The 15505-nt window shown below is 41.2% G+C and overlaps 1 protein-coding gene and 2 non-coding genes across 3 annotated transcripts in view; 2 read left to right on the plus strand and 1 right to left on the minus strand.

Annotated features, from left to right (window-relative positions):
• Nucleotides 1-15505, minus strand: part of IARS2 (isoleucyl-tRNA synthetase 2, mitochondrial) — a 33957-nt gene that overhangs the window by 5276 nt on the left and 13176 nt on the right. Inside the window, exons 13-18 of the mRNA XM_054713126.1 lie at nucleotides 7426-7528; nucleotides 6657-6750; nucleotides 3210-3318; nucleotides 2091-2193; nucleotides 1076-1201; nucleotides 256-387 (exon numbers count right to left, since the gene is read on the minus strand). Of these exons, the coding sequence (XP_054569101.1) occupies nucleotides 256-387; nucleotides 1076-1201; nucleotides 2091-2193; nucleotides 3210-3318; nucleotides 6657-6750; nucleotides 7426-7528 (667 nt within the window). The remainder of the gene's footprint in view (nucleotides 1-255; nucleotides 388-1075; nucleotides 1202-2090; nucleotides 2194-3209; nucleotides 3319-6656; nucleotides 6751-7425; nucleotides 7529-15505) is intronic.
• On the plus strand, nucleotides 13202-13279 carry MIR194-1 (microRNA mir-194-1). Its single transcript, NR_128996.2, has one exon. It is a non-coding gene; the product is annotated as a microRNA mir-194-1 (primary transcript).
• On the plus strand, nucleotides 13453-13534 carry MIR215 (microRNA mir-215). Its single transcript, NR_128997.2, has one exon. It is a non-coding gene; the product is annotated as a microRNA mir-215 (primary transcript).

Here is a 15505-nt window from a genome sequence, read left to right on the forward strand (position 1 = left end):
TTCCTTCCTGTCATAGAAACACTGATCTGGGGAGAAAATGTGGTTTGAGGAGATGCCTGGGCCTACTGGAAAGAAATCGTAAGTCTTAAGAGCATAGGTTCAAAATAAACCTAGGAGCGTGTGGGATTTATCAAGGGTAGCTGTCCTCAGGGCCGGAGCTACAATTTCTAGCAATTTCCTTGCCTGCGCCTCGGACTTCACCACGTAACCGTGCCGGTGTTTCCACTTCCCAAACGCTCACCGATGCCCACTCACCTTGCCGGCCAGGTCCTGCAGCAAGTGCAGCACGTACTGGTCTACGACGTACATCTTGTTCACGGGGATGGAATCCGTCTCCGGGTTGAAACCAGCCACATTTCCCAGAAGAAAGCGGAGTGTGTTCCTAAGCTATTGGAAACAATAAAAAAACGCCTGCGGCTTTTACATTCTTTTATTTTACTGAAAAGTTCTTTTATTTCTATTTCTCTACACTTAGGTTTTATCCAACTCATGTTCCTTTCTCAATGGGATATTTTTAAATGACATTCCTAGGCGATAGACTACAAATGCAAAAACCATAAAACTCATTTTAAGAGCCCAGGTACAGAAACCACCACTAAGGTACACTCAGCATATACCTTTTAATTACGGGGAAATAGTATCTTCAATGTCCAGACTAGAGTCTCCTTAACGAAGAAATGAACTGCGCTATGACCAGTGCCTGTGTAAGGCTATGTTACGTAACGTGGGTTGAGCGGGGCCTTAGGGCCAGTTTGCTGCAGGAATGGATTCTGTATGGGAGGTTTAGCATACTTGCTGCATTGTCTCAGCAGATTCTGTTTTTGTTTACAATGTTAACATGCCTGTGGAATTTCAAATAAAATGCAGCCTCCAACAAAAATATTAGCACAATTTCACATATTATGCTCTATATTTAATAAAAAGAGTGTATAAAATTATTACTGATTTTTTAAACAAATTATATAGGATATTTGTAAATGCTCATCAGATTTGCAGTGCCACACAAAACGTGCCTGTTTTTAAAATAATGGTCTGGGAAACGTTTCCTGGGGAAATAGGACGCACGAGCTCTGACCTTGGAGATGTCCTCTCGGGCGGCATTCAGTGCAGAGGGACCCAGGGTCACCTCGGTGAAGACGTTGGACTCGGCGACCCACCAGCGAAGGACATCAGCACCGTAAGGAGGCTCTTTGCCTTGATCCTTTTCATTGAGGGAAAAACACGTACAAACATAAACATGGCTTTCATTTCCGTTCCAAGCAGGTGAACAAACCTTCCCGGCATTCCTCCGCACACAGGTCTGAGCACAGGTGAGCGTAGAGACCTGCACTGGAATGAAAGGAGGGCCACCCTCTCAGGAGTCAGGCTGCCTCTAAAACGACACAGGAAAGGGGGCGTGTCCCCTGCAACCTCCTTCACCATGCAGACGCTGACCCCACGGCTTCCCCGGTCACGGTCACGGTCACGGTCACGGTCACAGCTAGGGAACAAAGGCAGCTGCTGCCCAGACAGAGCTGCGCCCGGACGTCTCCCTGGCAGGGGAGGAGAAGAGCTGCTTTCTCTCTCAATGTTCCCTAGCAACTCTGTACACAGGGAAGTGACGACGGGCCATTAGGGCGGCAGTCGAAGGCCAAAGGAACAACAGTCAGTCATTTCTTTTATGCAAACAACTTCAAAATAAGCCAAATTATCAGCAGCCCCAGATTTCAAGTTCATTAATGGCGTGCTTTAAAGTGTAGAATCTCCAAGAATAATGAAACATGCGTTTAGAAGTTGCAATTTCATTTTTTTTCTTACATCGTTTCCATTTAATGTAAAATTACAGTTCAGAGCGCAGACAATTAAAAAAGGGGTAGAAGGTTCAGGACCCACCTAGAGATTCAGACCAGAAATGGGTCTAAAAGGGCCACAATCCCAGCCCTTCCCTTTTTCTTTAAAATCATATTATTTAAGAGTCTAGTTTTAAGACATGGTAAGGCATCCGCTATTCGTATAAAAGATGGGTTTGGTTTTTTTTAACATTGAAGTGACTACATTAAGGGTTTTGGGCCTTAAAACCAAAATAAAATGAATGTTGAAAAGCCACCTACTTGTCCTCCATTGATGACAACATCAGGATCAATGACATTCCCTAGAGACTTGGACATCTTCTCTCCCTTTTCTCCAAGGGTGAACCCATGAACCACCACTGTCCTAAGAAGGCAGATTGGCTGTTATAACCAGCACAACTATCACGATCATTTTGAAGATGACCTATCACTTTAAAAGAATATATTAGTTTAACCCAAAAATGGGATTTTTCTTGACAGATTATGTAGGAGAGCTTTTCTTGAAAGTCTAATTTCAGCAGCTCATTTATGATTGTTAAATAGTAAGCGCCCTACTTACACACAGAAAAGATCTTGATGTTTACATTTCTTAAATAAGCATTTCCCAAGCATCTATTATGTGCTGGTTTTGATCATTAAAACTAACCGGGAAAAAGTATGTCTTAAAAAGAGCAGATAGCACATACATAGCAGTAATGAAGTGAAACAGTAAAAAAATAAAATAAAAAGAGCAGATTATCACCGCCAATTATCTTGAAACAGGCAATTTAAGAGAAAAATACCTGCTGTTCTATTGGCTTAGAAAAGCATGTTATACAAGAAGCGAACATTTAAATTTTCTGGAATGGGTTTTCATAGTAAGATAGCAAAAGTGTTAAGCTCTTTAAGAATATTTCTGATGAGAACCTCTAGACACACATTTGTACAAACAAAAGCAATTATCTCTAACTATGAATCCCTGATTTAACAAACCGCACTAATGGAGTTCAGTAGCCACTTCTGCAGATTACGAATGTAAGGAATCTGAGCCCAGGCTGCCTTCCATCGACCCAGGACGCCCTTGTCTCCATCCCTCTGAGTGGACTCCGACCACACTGGAGGCCTCGCTCTCCGCAGGTTTCCCTGTTCTCTGGTCGGTGCCGGGTCCCGTATCGCTGACCAGACTTTTCTGCATTGTTACCTCCTTCCTCTCTTCCTTTCTCTCTCCCCTCTCTCTCTCTCTCTCCCCCTTCAAACTCTGACTTCTCTCATGAGACTGGAGACTGCAAGCTCAGGAAAGGCGGTGTTTGGCCACATATGACAATTCAGCACAGGCCTCCCACCCGGGCAGGCCCCCCAGAAGCAAAGCGTGCGGTGTGTTCAGTTCGGTGTCATACTCACTTAAAAGGGGCCCTTTTCCTCGCGGCCACACTTGTTAACAAGGAAGACTGAAACCACCCGCCAAGCTGGTCTTTTCCTTCCAAGTACAAATCTGCTCTTTGGTCCGTACCTCAAAACAAGAATTGACAAGAACAGGAATGTAATTAATAGGAGAACAAAAACGGATCTGTATCCAAGCACGGAAAGGACAGAGTGATCACATTGTTTATTTCAGGTGCCATGCAGTAACCAACGGCCATTAGCCTCCCTGCCAATATTAATCCAGATGAAGAAAATAAACCTTGCGTATGAACTCCCAAACCATAGGCAGTTACCTTTATAGGCTAATTCATTTGATGTGCACTGTAACTCGGTAAGGCAGGCATTACTATCATCCCCATTTTACAGATGAGGAGGCTGAGGCCCTGAGAGGTTTTATTACTTGAACAAGGTCATGCAGATCAGCAGCAGCAACAGATAAGGGTCCTGAACCTAGACAATCTGGAGTGCATGTGCTCAACCAAGAAATTTAATCAGGAAAAAAAAAAGAACTCTGGATAAATGGCATATTATTAACTTCTAATTTGACAATGGCCTGGTAAAAAGATGGGCAAACTATAAAAAAGCCACATGAACCAGGGGCTGGGGTAGGAGGTGAGAGGGTGGGGTGGTTGGGATGAATGGCGGAACACGGAGGATTTTTAGGGCAATGAAAATACCCTCTATGACCCTATCATGATGAACACGTATCATTACACATGTGTTCAAATCCTAGAATCTACATCGGCAAAGGTAACCCTGCTGTCACCCGTGGACTCTGGGTGGTGACGATGTGTAAATGTAGATCACGCACGGTAACACATGTGCCATCGGGTGGGGGATGTTGACGGGGGAGACTGAGGAAGGGGGGACAAAGGGTACGGGACTCTGTGCTCGACACTCCATCTTGTGGTGAACCTGAACCTGCTCCAAAAAATTAGTCTACTTAAAATTTAAAAATAATTCATGGTGGATTTTTTTTTAATTACTGCAATAATTAATGCCTTTGGCAAATGTTTAAAAAATGTTTTAGAAATATAGTATGATTTATTACCTATATATGATTCACTTAAAAATACTATTTCCTTTCAGGAAGTTTTCAAGTTTCCATTTCTTAAGTTCTATTGACCTTGAACTCACAATGAAACCCGCACTTGACCTGGTGTTAAAATTGATAAGCCAAATCTCTTTCACTGCTATAAAATCTGTCAGCAAAAGCAAATCCATATGCCATGTAATCACTAAATTTATCTCATTAAACATTAGCAGGTACTGATGAAGTCTGGTAGCTAAAATTTAGCTCAAAATCAGGCTGATTTTATTTTTCAATAATGTCCTCTCAAGAAAATATGCAGACGTAGGTAATCAGTCATTTCACCGTGGACTTGATACCAACCACTTGAGAATACCAACAAGCCTTCTCAGGAAAAGTAGGTGACTTCTTGTCGTGTTTTTTTTAAGGCAAGTCACCTTCACTTTATGGCATTTTGAAGTATGAATTCACCTAGTATCTTGACTCCCACTTCATTTGTAATGCCTATCTCTTCAAGTTTTGGTTTTTGTTGTGTGGTGGTTTTTTTTGGTCATAAAAGAATAAAAGGGAAGAAAATAGGGTAAAATATAAACCAATTAATCTAATTCTTATTAAGTAAATAAAATAATCTTATGAGATTACTCATTTTTTTGAGGAGGAGGAGGAAGAATATAAGATCTGAGTGAAAAAGCAGAAAACTATAGTCTAAAATTAGACTTATGTATTATCATAAAGGTAGTTTATATTCTGGCAGCCTCTTATGCATGCAACATACATCTTTAAATAAATTATTCTTGCTTTGAATTAATTACCCAAATGTGACAGGGAAGGAAAATATGGTTTGCTAACCAGGTACATTTTTACCATAAATTTCATTTAATAAAGTATTTCTGCCACAAATACTTGATTAAGAACTTAACAAAATAGAAACAGAATGACTAAACGCCATCAGCACCATGGACAGCGGCACAGGGGTTGGGGGTCTTAAGGGCGTCCCCACGCTCTGTAACCCAGGTGATGACTCCAAGTGTAACTGGCATGCGCTGCGCGTGATGTGATGTGATGTGATGTGATGTGATTGATGTGATGTGATGTGATGTGATGTGATGTGATGTGATGTGATGTGATGTGATGTGATGTGATGTGATGTAATGTAAAACCACTTCAGAAATTAAAAAGCAACGCTAGCAGCAGCAATTCTCACCAAGGCCGAAGCAGTTAGTGAACTCTGAAATGTACTACGACATGAGCACTATGTCACATATTTTCTCTTAAATACAGTGGGAGAAACTTATGAAATGCTAATTCTGAAAATTCCTACATAAAAAATTATAAAACTGTATTAATATAACTTATACTTGGACATTTTATTCTGTATATTTAGCTATGATATAGAGTAAACATGAATTTACATGCATTTTGCTTTTCAAATTTCCTAAGCTGAAAGGCCAAGTGAAGGAATGGTTTCCCTCCTGAGGTCCATACTGCTGTCCTCCCCATACGGAGGCCTCGAACCAGAGCATGCTCAGGGGAAACCTGAGGACAATCCCCGCCCATCCCTTTGACAACGGCCTCTGAACAGACAAGCCACCTGCCCGCACTCCCTTGCTCCCCAAAGCAAACAGGGCCTCTTGGGCCAAAGCCGGCCGTTCGGAGCAGTGCAAGCACCTGTCTGAGCTGCCACTGCTCCCTGGCACCTCATCCCGTCTCCTCCCTCACAGGGACGACCAGCTGCATACTTCGCTTTATCGATAACCTCCCACTCAGTATCCCCAAAGACATTTCTGCCCCAGCAACTGAACACATCCTCTGATGTGCACCTTCTCCTGCTCACCTAGTTCCTGCCCAATCGCTTTCCCTTTAGCCAGTGAGTCACAGACTCACCCTAACTAGGAGTAAGTGTAAAATCAGTCAGCTGTTCATATTGGGGGAGGGGCATGTAGTAGAGAAGAAGGAGAACTGAAAACCAGGTACTGAGTCCCAGAGCCTGACTCTAGGCTATGTGACCAGCCCCTAACTGGCCTCTAATGCCGTCTCATTGCCGCTTCTGAAAAATGCTGGTCAGACGGTTTCAGTGCTGTCCACACTTTCTTTTATAGAACTGGGTGCCTCGGGGATGCCAGGTGGGCTGAGGAGGCTAAAGGAGGGAGAAAACCCCCATTTTTCTCTATCTCATGCATTGAGGTTCTGTATAAAATTTCATTTGGAAAAACAAAAACGAAGTTTACAAATCCTCAGACTGAATGATCTCCAAGGGTCCTTCCGATCTCAGATTACATTAGAGCAGATCTTCCAAGTAAAGCAAGAGGGATCCTGGAGATAGATTTCTGCTAAGCAACGTCTACAACATAGTCTCAAAACTGCTTGACTGGTGTGCAGACTACGATTTAAATCACCTGGAAGCACACAGGCCCAGGAGGTTCCACTGTCAAACCAGATGTCCAGGATGTCCCGGCCCGGCTCGTACTCCAAGGCGTCGGGACCACCGACCTGAGGAGAAAGGTAAGAGCACTTTAGTTTCACCGGGAATGCACACGACAAATCCCCCAAAAGTCCAAAGGACATGAAATGCTTGCAACTATCACACTCACATTTTCAGATTAAATTTAAAACACTTACAAATATTTCACAATTACGTACAACTCACTCATTTTCATGTCAAAATTAGTATGGCCACCTGATTTACACATTTTTAATGCAAATATAAAACTGTTTATAATTTGCTTTTGTTTTTATTTCCTCAAGATTATCTTCCAATTCGGATATTTGGTGTATGATGCCACTGGCTACCCCTAATTCAGATCCTACAAAGTCCTGGTGTACCAATGCCAGGCCCTGTTCTCGCAATTATAGCTACTTAAGCAAGTCCGTTCAAACTTTGACCCTCAATGAGATGACAAAAACCCTCACACTCTTGGCTACGTTAAATACCAAGCTTCTCTAGCTAAACAAAACATCTACTCTCCATGCACTGACTTCTATTTACAGTGAATAAACTCCTTCACTTTACATCAAGCATGTCGAGCTCGTGGCCCGCCAGCAGCGTGTCTGACATGCTTGCTTTACATGATAATGTACCTCCTTTTTTAACTCCCAAGAATCTCTTCTGTTGTTGGAAAGTCATGCAATGCACACAGAGGCTGGTGCCTGACAAAGGGACTTTACCTGAGATAAGACTTCCTTCGGAAGGAGCTGCTCCGGGGGGAGAGTCCACCAGACATCGCTGCCATGCTGCTCCACCAGCTTAGCGATGTGCTCAATGGTCTGGCTGTTTCACGGGGACAAACAGAGTTGTTCCATTAACTGTTGTGATTAATGCCAACATTTTTTTAAAAATATATTTTATTGATTTTTTACAGAGAGGAAGAGAGGGATAGAGAGTTAGAAACATCGATGAGAGAGAAACATCGATCAGCTGCCTCTTGCACACCCCCTACTGGCGATGTGCCCGCAACCAAGGTACATGCCCTTGACAGGAATCGAACCTGGGACCCTTGAGTCCGCAGGCCGACGCTCTATCCACTGAGCCAAACCGGTTTCGGCAATGCCAACATTTTAAATGTTTTAAAAAGTAATATTTTTCCCTATCGCAGGATATTTTCCTATCCTTTCCCCAAACTTTAGTGGTATTCTCTTCAATTACTTGTTCACTCGGCTGCTATCATTTTAAATTCAATATAAATAATATCAATATATCTCAAAAATAATATTAAATCATATGGATCCCTTAAAAGAAAAAAACTTCTCCTATTTCAGGTACTCATTTCCCTGTTTCTATCCATCTGTTTCCTATTCAACTACTTATATTCAAAACCTCTTAATTATCCCCTCCCCCAATTTCTGCCCCAAAGCAACACATCCCGACAGTCCTACCTTTGAAATATTGCTCCAACTTGTTCTTGATCTAATACTGAATTTGTCCCAGCTCACTCACTGCCACGATTCTAGATGGATGCAATGGTCTGACTTCTCCCCAATTCTCATCCCTTGAATGTCATGATCCATCTCTGAGAGAACCACGCTCCTGAAACTGCCTCACCAATCCCCTCAGACACTTCCAGTGCCCGTCACAGCTCCCAGGCCTGAGTCCAAGTCCATGTGCATGGGCAGCGCCACGCCAGAACACCCCACCACCAGCACGTCCCCTCATCTGTTCAAAACTATCCACTGAGCACCTCCAATGTCCGGGACAGTGTTCTGAGCACCGGAGACAAAGCAGTTAGGGCAGGTAAGATCCCTGCCCTAATGGCCTTACATTTCAGTGACCCTACGTACTTCCTTAGGGTGACTGCAGACTGGCTGACTGAGCCATGAGCACTCAGCACAGTGCCTAACACCCAGCAGAAAGCCAGTAAGTGCAGATCACAGGAAAACTGAAACTGACCATATCTTTGGGGAGATACAGTTATAAATTATTTAAAAATTAAACTCAGGGCCCTGACTGGTTTGGCTCAGTGGATAGAGCGTCGGCCTGGGGACTCAAGGGTCCCGGGTTCAATTCTGGTCAAGGGCAGGTACCTTGGTTGTGGGCACATCCCCAGTGGGGGGTGTACAGGAGGCGGCTAATTGATGTTTCTCTCTCATCGATGTTTCTAACTTCTCTATCCCTCTCCCTTCCTCTCTGTAAAAAATCAATAAAATATATTTTTTAAAAATTAAACTCGGGGAAATTTATACTAAATTTTCTCACAGGAACAACATACTTTTAATTTATTATCACAGCTTTGTGGACTTTACAACTTCCTCTAGTTGCTTTCTACTGAGTCACAGTGTATATCATGGTCAAGAGCATGGACCCTGGACCCAGACAGCTTTGGTTTAATTCCTGATTCTATCATTGTCTAGCAGGTGACCCTGGGCAAAGCACTTAACGTTTCTGTACCTTGGTTTGTGAAATGCAAATAATAAGAGTATCATTAAGCAAGCTATTACAGATCCTAATCAAGCTTATATATAAAATGCCTGGACCAATGTCTGGTACCCCTTAGTAAGAAGTAGAGAAGTTGTAGCTATTATTCAAACCGATTCTCTGAAAGTCGGGTAAATTTAGACAGTTCATTTTGTTACCAAAACACATACCCACATTAATAGTTAGATTAACTAAAATATAGACACAAAAGCCAACTTTTCTGTTATCCTCCTTTCTACCACAGTCCATCAACACAAGTAACTAAGAATTAACTATAGGTCCACGAAAGTCAATGACAATGAAAAGAGTAGTGGGTAGGAAAAAGCTTTAAGTTCTTAATCCGTATCTACGGTTTATGAATCATGACTGTAGCACAAATCATTTCACCTCTTGGGTCTGCTCATTCACCAACAGATGACATGTTTATTAAAAATGTGGGAAGCAAAAGTCAAATGGATAGTATAAATTAAATACCTTATAACAGCAAAATATCACTATGAAGCAAAAAATGCTATGAAGGAGTATAAAGTATAATGCTACCAGCATCTATTTTAAAGAAATTATAAAAAGCAATAATGTTAAAATGGGCACAAGTCCATAAATCTAACACAGTCACATATTTTGTTTTTTTTAATATATTTACTTCAGAGAGGAAGAGAGAATAGAAACATCAATGATGATAGAGAATCATTGATCGTCTGCCTCCTGCATGCCCCCTACCGGGGATTGAGCCTGCAACCCAGGCATGTGCCCTTGACTGGAATTGAACCCGGACCCTCCAGTTCGCAGGTCGACACTCTATCCACTGAGCCAAACCAGGTAGGGCAAGTCACACATTTTAGATGGACTTTAACAGTAAAGATAAACTTTTGTGATGAGACCATAAAACACTCTGCAATAACTAATTATATGACAATATTTAGTTACTTATTACTATTTTATGCAGTTTGCACAGAACATTTTATCAGTTAAGAAAATATGAATATACTATAATAAAAAAATCTGAATAAACCTAAATAAGAGAGAGACTGGAAAAAGCACACTTATACTATACACAAGTACAGCAGATATACTGTAAAAATCAGTTGCAATTTCAGGTAAACAGTAAAATAAAATAGAAAGCCAGTCTTAAATGTTGGAAATACACAGATTAAACAAATATACAAAAAATAAAATTAAAATTAAAAAATAGTACAAAAGTAAAAGCAAATGGTTCAAATTTCATATTCACTGAGAAACTAGGATTGAAATGTTGGGATCAATATATTAATCAAAATAAACATTTATGTGTCCACCATGCACTGTACTTGTCAAAGCCCCTTTTAAGCGCTTACTGATTCACAGAAAACACATTTGCTCTGCTCTGTGCCTCAAGCTCCTTAACACTCATGAGCCTACGCCAGTAACACAGTGAAAGCCAGGCCTTGAAAGCGTGTCTCGTAAGTCATGGTTCAAACGTTTTTACTTTGCTATCCAGCCTCTCTAGCTCATCTAAAAGACCACTTAAAGTAAACACACACTCCTCTCTCAGGTTTGCTAAGCAGAGGCTCAAGGACTAGCCATGAACCAGGTGAAGGAGGGGCACCAGAGCGTCTCGGGAGATTAGTGCTGACAGAACGAGCCCCGAGTCCAGTGACCAGAGTCCACCTGCGACTTGGTAGATCCTGACAGGAGCACAGCATATTCCTCTCCTGAGCGCCAGTCTCATGGTCACGGGGAAAAGCAGGTGATACTGACATGTCCCCCTTTTTTTTACATGTCCATTTTAGAATGCCAAAGTCAACGCTTTTTTACATCCCTAAATAGCAGGTAGCTCAGTGAAGATTTAATATAAGTATTACTGAACTATGCTCAATTACTCTACCTCGTCGGTAACTAGAAATACCAAACAACGAAGAAAGATTCTGAGTTTGCAGCTGGCATATTATTAAGAAATTGTAAAAACCCACCCCCTCTAGTCAAATCTGAAATTCATGATTTAATTGCTACATTTTCTCAATTCCATTTTGAGACCGTAGACAACTATTACTTACATTTTTAAAACAAAAATAAAGACAATTCTGGAGTTAGAGGATAAAAACTGAACCAAATTTCTGATACATAAGAATGCAGATTTCAAAGAGAAAAACATCCTCGCATTCTAAACAGATCACAATTTAAGTGCACAGAATTGGTGTCACAAAGTGAAAATTTTCTCTTGACTTGGACTTGGGCGGTCTGAATGATCCTAAGAAACTCTGGGAGAGAGTTTTAAGAACAAAACTTGCAATAAAAATGAACACACACATCCAACCTACAGACTTGAGGTTTGCTGGATTGCAAAATAAAAATAAATTTAATGTTCAAACAAAATCCGGTAAGATAATTTTGGGGGGAAAATACAAGCAAAGGCTGCACAACTCATCGAAAGATACTCATAGATCTGCAGCAAACCCTAGAAACAGCCACATGCTGGATGGGCTCCCTTCATGTGATTTTCACACACAGGGAACGAGGCACCCATTAAGAGCTGAGCTACCCCCTTTAATGACTGCATTCATTCTCTGAAATTGATGTAAGTTATCTCTTTCCTACCCATTATGTTCTTTTATAAACAACTACCTCCTGTATGTATGGGACCTCCTTACATATCCATCATTGCACAAGACATCGGTCCCCTTATGTCCCTCGGATAAATACTGAGAAGTGTAATTGTTTTTCTAACAAAACTGAGATCATGCTTTAAAACATTTTGAAACGATTTGATAGGCATTTTTTAGTGATATCAAACATTCTTCAGAAAAAAATACAAGGAAGAAGTCAACATTTACCTTTAGAAATTTAAGAATTCCCCCATTTTGTTAATAATAGCCTATATTTAACAGTTAACTTATAACCTGAAGATCAGTGTAAATTACTGTCTACGAGAATGGGTGGAACCGCTTATCAGTACATAACCTATATGCTTCCATTTTAACGCTGTATTTCATAAAGCGATAAGTCCGTCATAAAACTTTGTACTTTACGCAAGAGCCTTATCTAAACACATGCACTACGTGCCCCTCAGGTTTCAATCAGCGAAAATGCCCCGGCAGTAAAAGCAACTACAGCACCAACCAATCCCCCTGGACTTTGACATCAGCCAGGCTGCAAGCTTATTTAGCGTGTTATTGGAAATTAAGCAGCATTAGGATTGCTAGGTAATGAAGGAACGGTTGCTGTCCCAGGGTTTCCTGCGTTTTGTCTGCATAGAAACAAAAAGTACGAAGGACTGCAAGAACTTTTCTTCTTCTGTAAGTTACCAGATGAAGGTAAGAGACTAAATGTTTCCTATTTATGTACTAATTTTAATTCTAGAACACTGAAGTTAGAGAAGGAAGCTATTTTTTAACTTAATGCTATGCTTATGTTTGCAAGGATAAGGAAACATATTTGGAGAAATTTTTCTTTGTTTAATACACATTATAATTTTCCACCAAATGGCCATGAACATGAGTAAAAATTTGAGGTAGCCAAAGCTTACACCCAACTTAAACTAGAAATTCCTTGCCTGTTTCTAGGAAATTTCTCATAATTTCCAGAAATGAGGAGCTACTAAGTTCCTTAAATGCATAGGTTAACTACTGCATTAATACTGTTCAATTAATTATAATAATCTCAAATTGTGAAAGGAATTTAACAACTTCCTTCCTAGGTAGCAAGTATTTCTATAGTTTATTTTTTTATGCTAAAAATACTTACTTTATCTTTGTTAACTAGGAATAGATTTCCACCTGAATTATAATGGCATTAAATTACAGATTCAGAAAATGACTGATGATGTTAAAGACAGAAATGGAATTATTTGAGACTCTACAAATAGGAATATAAAGTGCAGATGAGAACATTAATTCAAATAAAAATTAAACATCAGAGTTTCAAATATGCCAGCCTCCGAACTTATTTAGAATATGAATTCATGAAGATTTTCTTCTGTGAATTAAGTATACTTAAGAGATTATTTATAGAATTTCATCAAGAAAAGCTGAAGGCATCTTTTGATACACATAATGGAGTTATCAAGTGTAACAGCAACTCCATGTGGACTGAGTACCAATTTCCAGTGGAGATGCTGTTACTTTTGATGGTTACCAACTCGCTACAATATAAAGGCACATCCAAGAAAGACAGCAGATGGAAGTCACTGTGAGTCTCATCTCGGCTAAGTTCCCTAGCTCACAACCTGCCACCTACCAATCCGGAGTGGGCTGCCTCTTCCCTCCCAGCCCTCCGTGCATGGGGCCACGCTGGGAACTAACAAATGGTGTACAGGAAAATGACCTATGAATTGACAGACAGTGTGGCTAAGAGTGTCTGTCATTTCTGTAGGCCAATATTCTGTATATCTTCACTACTTCGGAATCAGAAACCAAGTGGGACCATGCAAACAACACACACAAAAAAAGAATCTGTAACAACCATGTAAATGTACTGACTGTAAATAAAACATAAATGGTGCCTGATGAATATCTGCTTGTGTTTTTCTGAGGAAGCTCACATTTATTTCACCCAGCTTACTGACCAATCAACCTATGTACCATTAAACTGTCATGATTAAATCAGTTTGCTCTGCTTACTAATATATCACAGGGTCTACCTCAATCAATTCAAGAAAATCCCCTAAAAAACTTGTTCTGCACTGGCCGGTCGCAGTTGGTTGAAGCATCATCCTGTGCATTCAAAGGTTGCGGGTTCGATCCCCAGTCAGGGCGGCATCCGGGAGGCAACTAATTGATGTCTGTCTCTGTCTGTCTGTATGTCTGTCACTTGTGTGCGTTTATCTCAACTTTAATTCTTAATAGAAGTAATAAGGTATTAGTAGTTTATATCTGCTCGAGCTCTCAATTAAACAACAACACATAAGCAACAATATTTAGGTCAAAGAGTCTTAGCTCCAAATTTTAATAAAATTATAATTGTAATAAAAAGCCTTATAATGACTTCCTGGTCTCCAGAATTTAGTTTCTTTTCCTAAAACAAACTCTCACTCTTCATGCCTACCTGAAAGCTTAAATTCCTTAACCTAGTACTCAAGACTCACTACAATTTGCCCCAATGTTTCCTAGAGTTGATCTCTCTGAAATTCCCTCACACTCAGCACATTATGGCTCCTGCACACACGTTCTACTTTCCCCCCCAGCTCCTCGGCTCCTGCCGATCCCAATACTTCCCCAGATATCCTAGCTCAGTGGTCGGCAAACTCATCAGTGAACAGAGCCAAATATCAACAGTACAATGATTGAAATTTCTTTTGAGAGCAAAATTTTTTAAACTTAAACTTCTTCTAACGCCACTTCTTCAAAATAGACTCGCCCAGGCCGTGGTATTTTGTGGAAGAGCCACACTCAAGGGGCCAAAGAGCCACATGTGGCTCGCGAGCCGCAGTTTGCTGACCACGGTCCTAGCTCATCTGCGAGGCCTACTCCAGCGCCACTTCCTCTGTGAAAGAAGCAAATGAGCAGGCGTGTGGTTCAGTATTTGCCCCAGGGGTAGCCTCTCGTGCTGCCTGGCCATGCGGCCAGAGGTGTCAGACCACTGTGAAGGAGCGACAGGTGAAGGAGCGACAAGCATATTTCAGAGAGAAAAGGAACTTTCACACCTCGCTATAAGTGATTAAAACAAAACAAACCAAAAAACCACTTTCATCAACATTTTAAAATTCTAAAATACATATTTTCATAAGAGCTCTACCTAAAGATCTGCTGCTGATGTTGACGATGAAACGGAGAACCTTTCACAAAAACAATGACAAACCCAACGTAGGCCATTCACCTCCGTCTGCAGGCTCCCGACTCCCCTCCACCTGACGGCCTCCATGCCTCCCAACCCCGCTCATCCTCACGAATGAAATGTGAAATGACTCCAAAATGTGCTCACGCTCTTTACTCGTCTTACAGAATAATTTAGTAAAAAGTCCATTAAGCCAAATTAAAACAAATTTACTCAAACAAGTAAAAACCTCTTCGTAAAGGGAGGGATCACTGTTCCCCTCCCCGCATGTGTGGGTAACACAAGACTGGAAGCCTCCCTACCTTCCTAGGAGGTAAACCAGCTAGACCAGTGGTCGGCAAACTCATTAGTGAACAGAGCCAAATATCAACAGTACAACGATTGAAATTTCTTTTGAGAGCCGAAAACCGACTTCTGCGCGTGGGCCACGAAGTTTCAATCGCACTGTACGTGCACGCCCGCACGTGGTATATTGTGGAAGAGCCACACTCAAGGGGCCAAAGAGCCGCATGTGGCTCGCAAGCCGCAGTTTGCCAACCACTGAGCTAGACCATCATCTCATTGAGCAGGGACCATGGGAGTCTTGTT

The sequence above is a fragment of the Eptesicus fuscus genome, chromosome 24 (genome assembly GCF_027574615.1).
Source record: "Eptesicus fuscus isolate TK198812 chromosome 24, DD_ASM_mEF_20220401, whole genome shotgun sequence".
Classification (NCBI taxonomy): domain Eukaryota; kingdom Metazoa; phylum Chordata; class Mammalia; order Chiroptera; family Vespertilionidae; genus Eptesicus; species Eptesicus fuscus.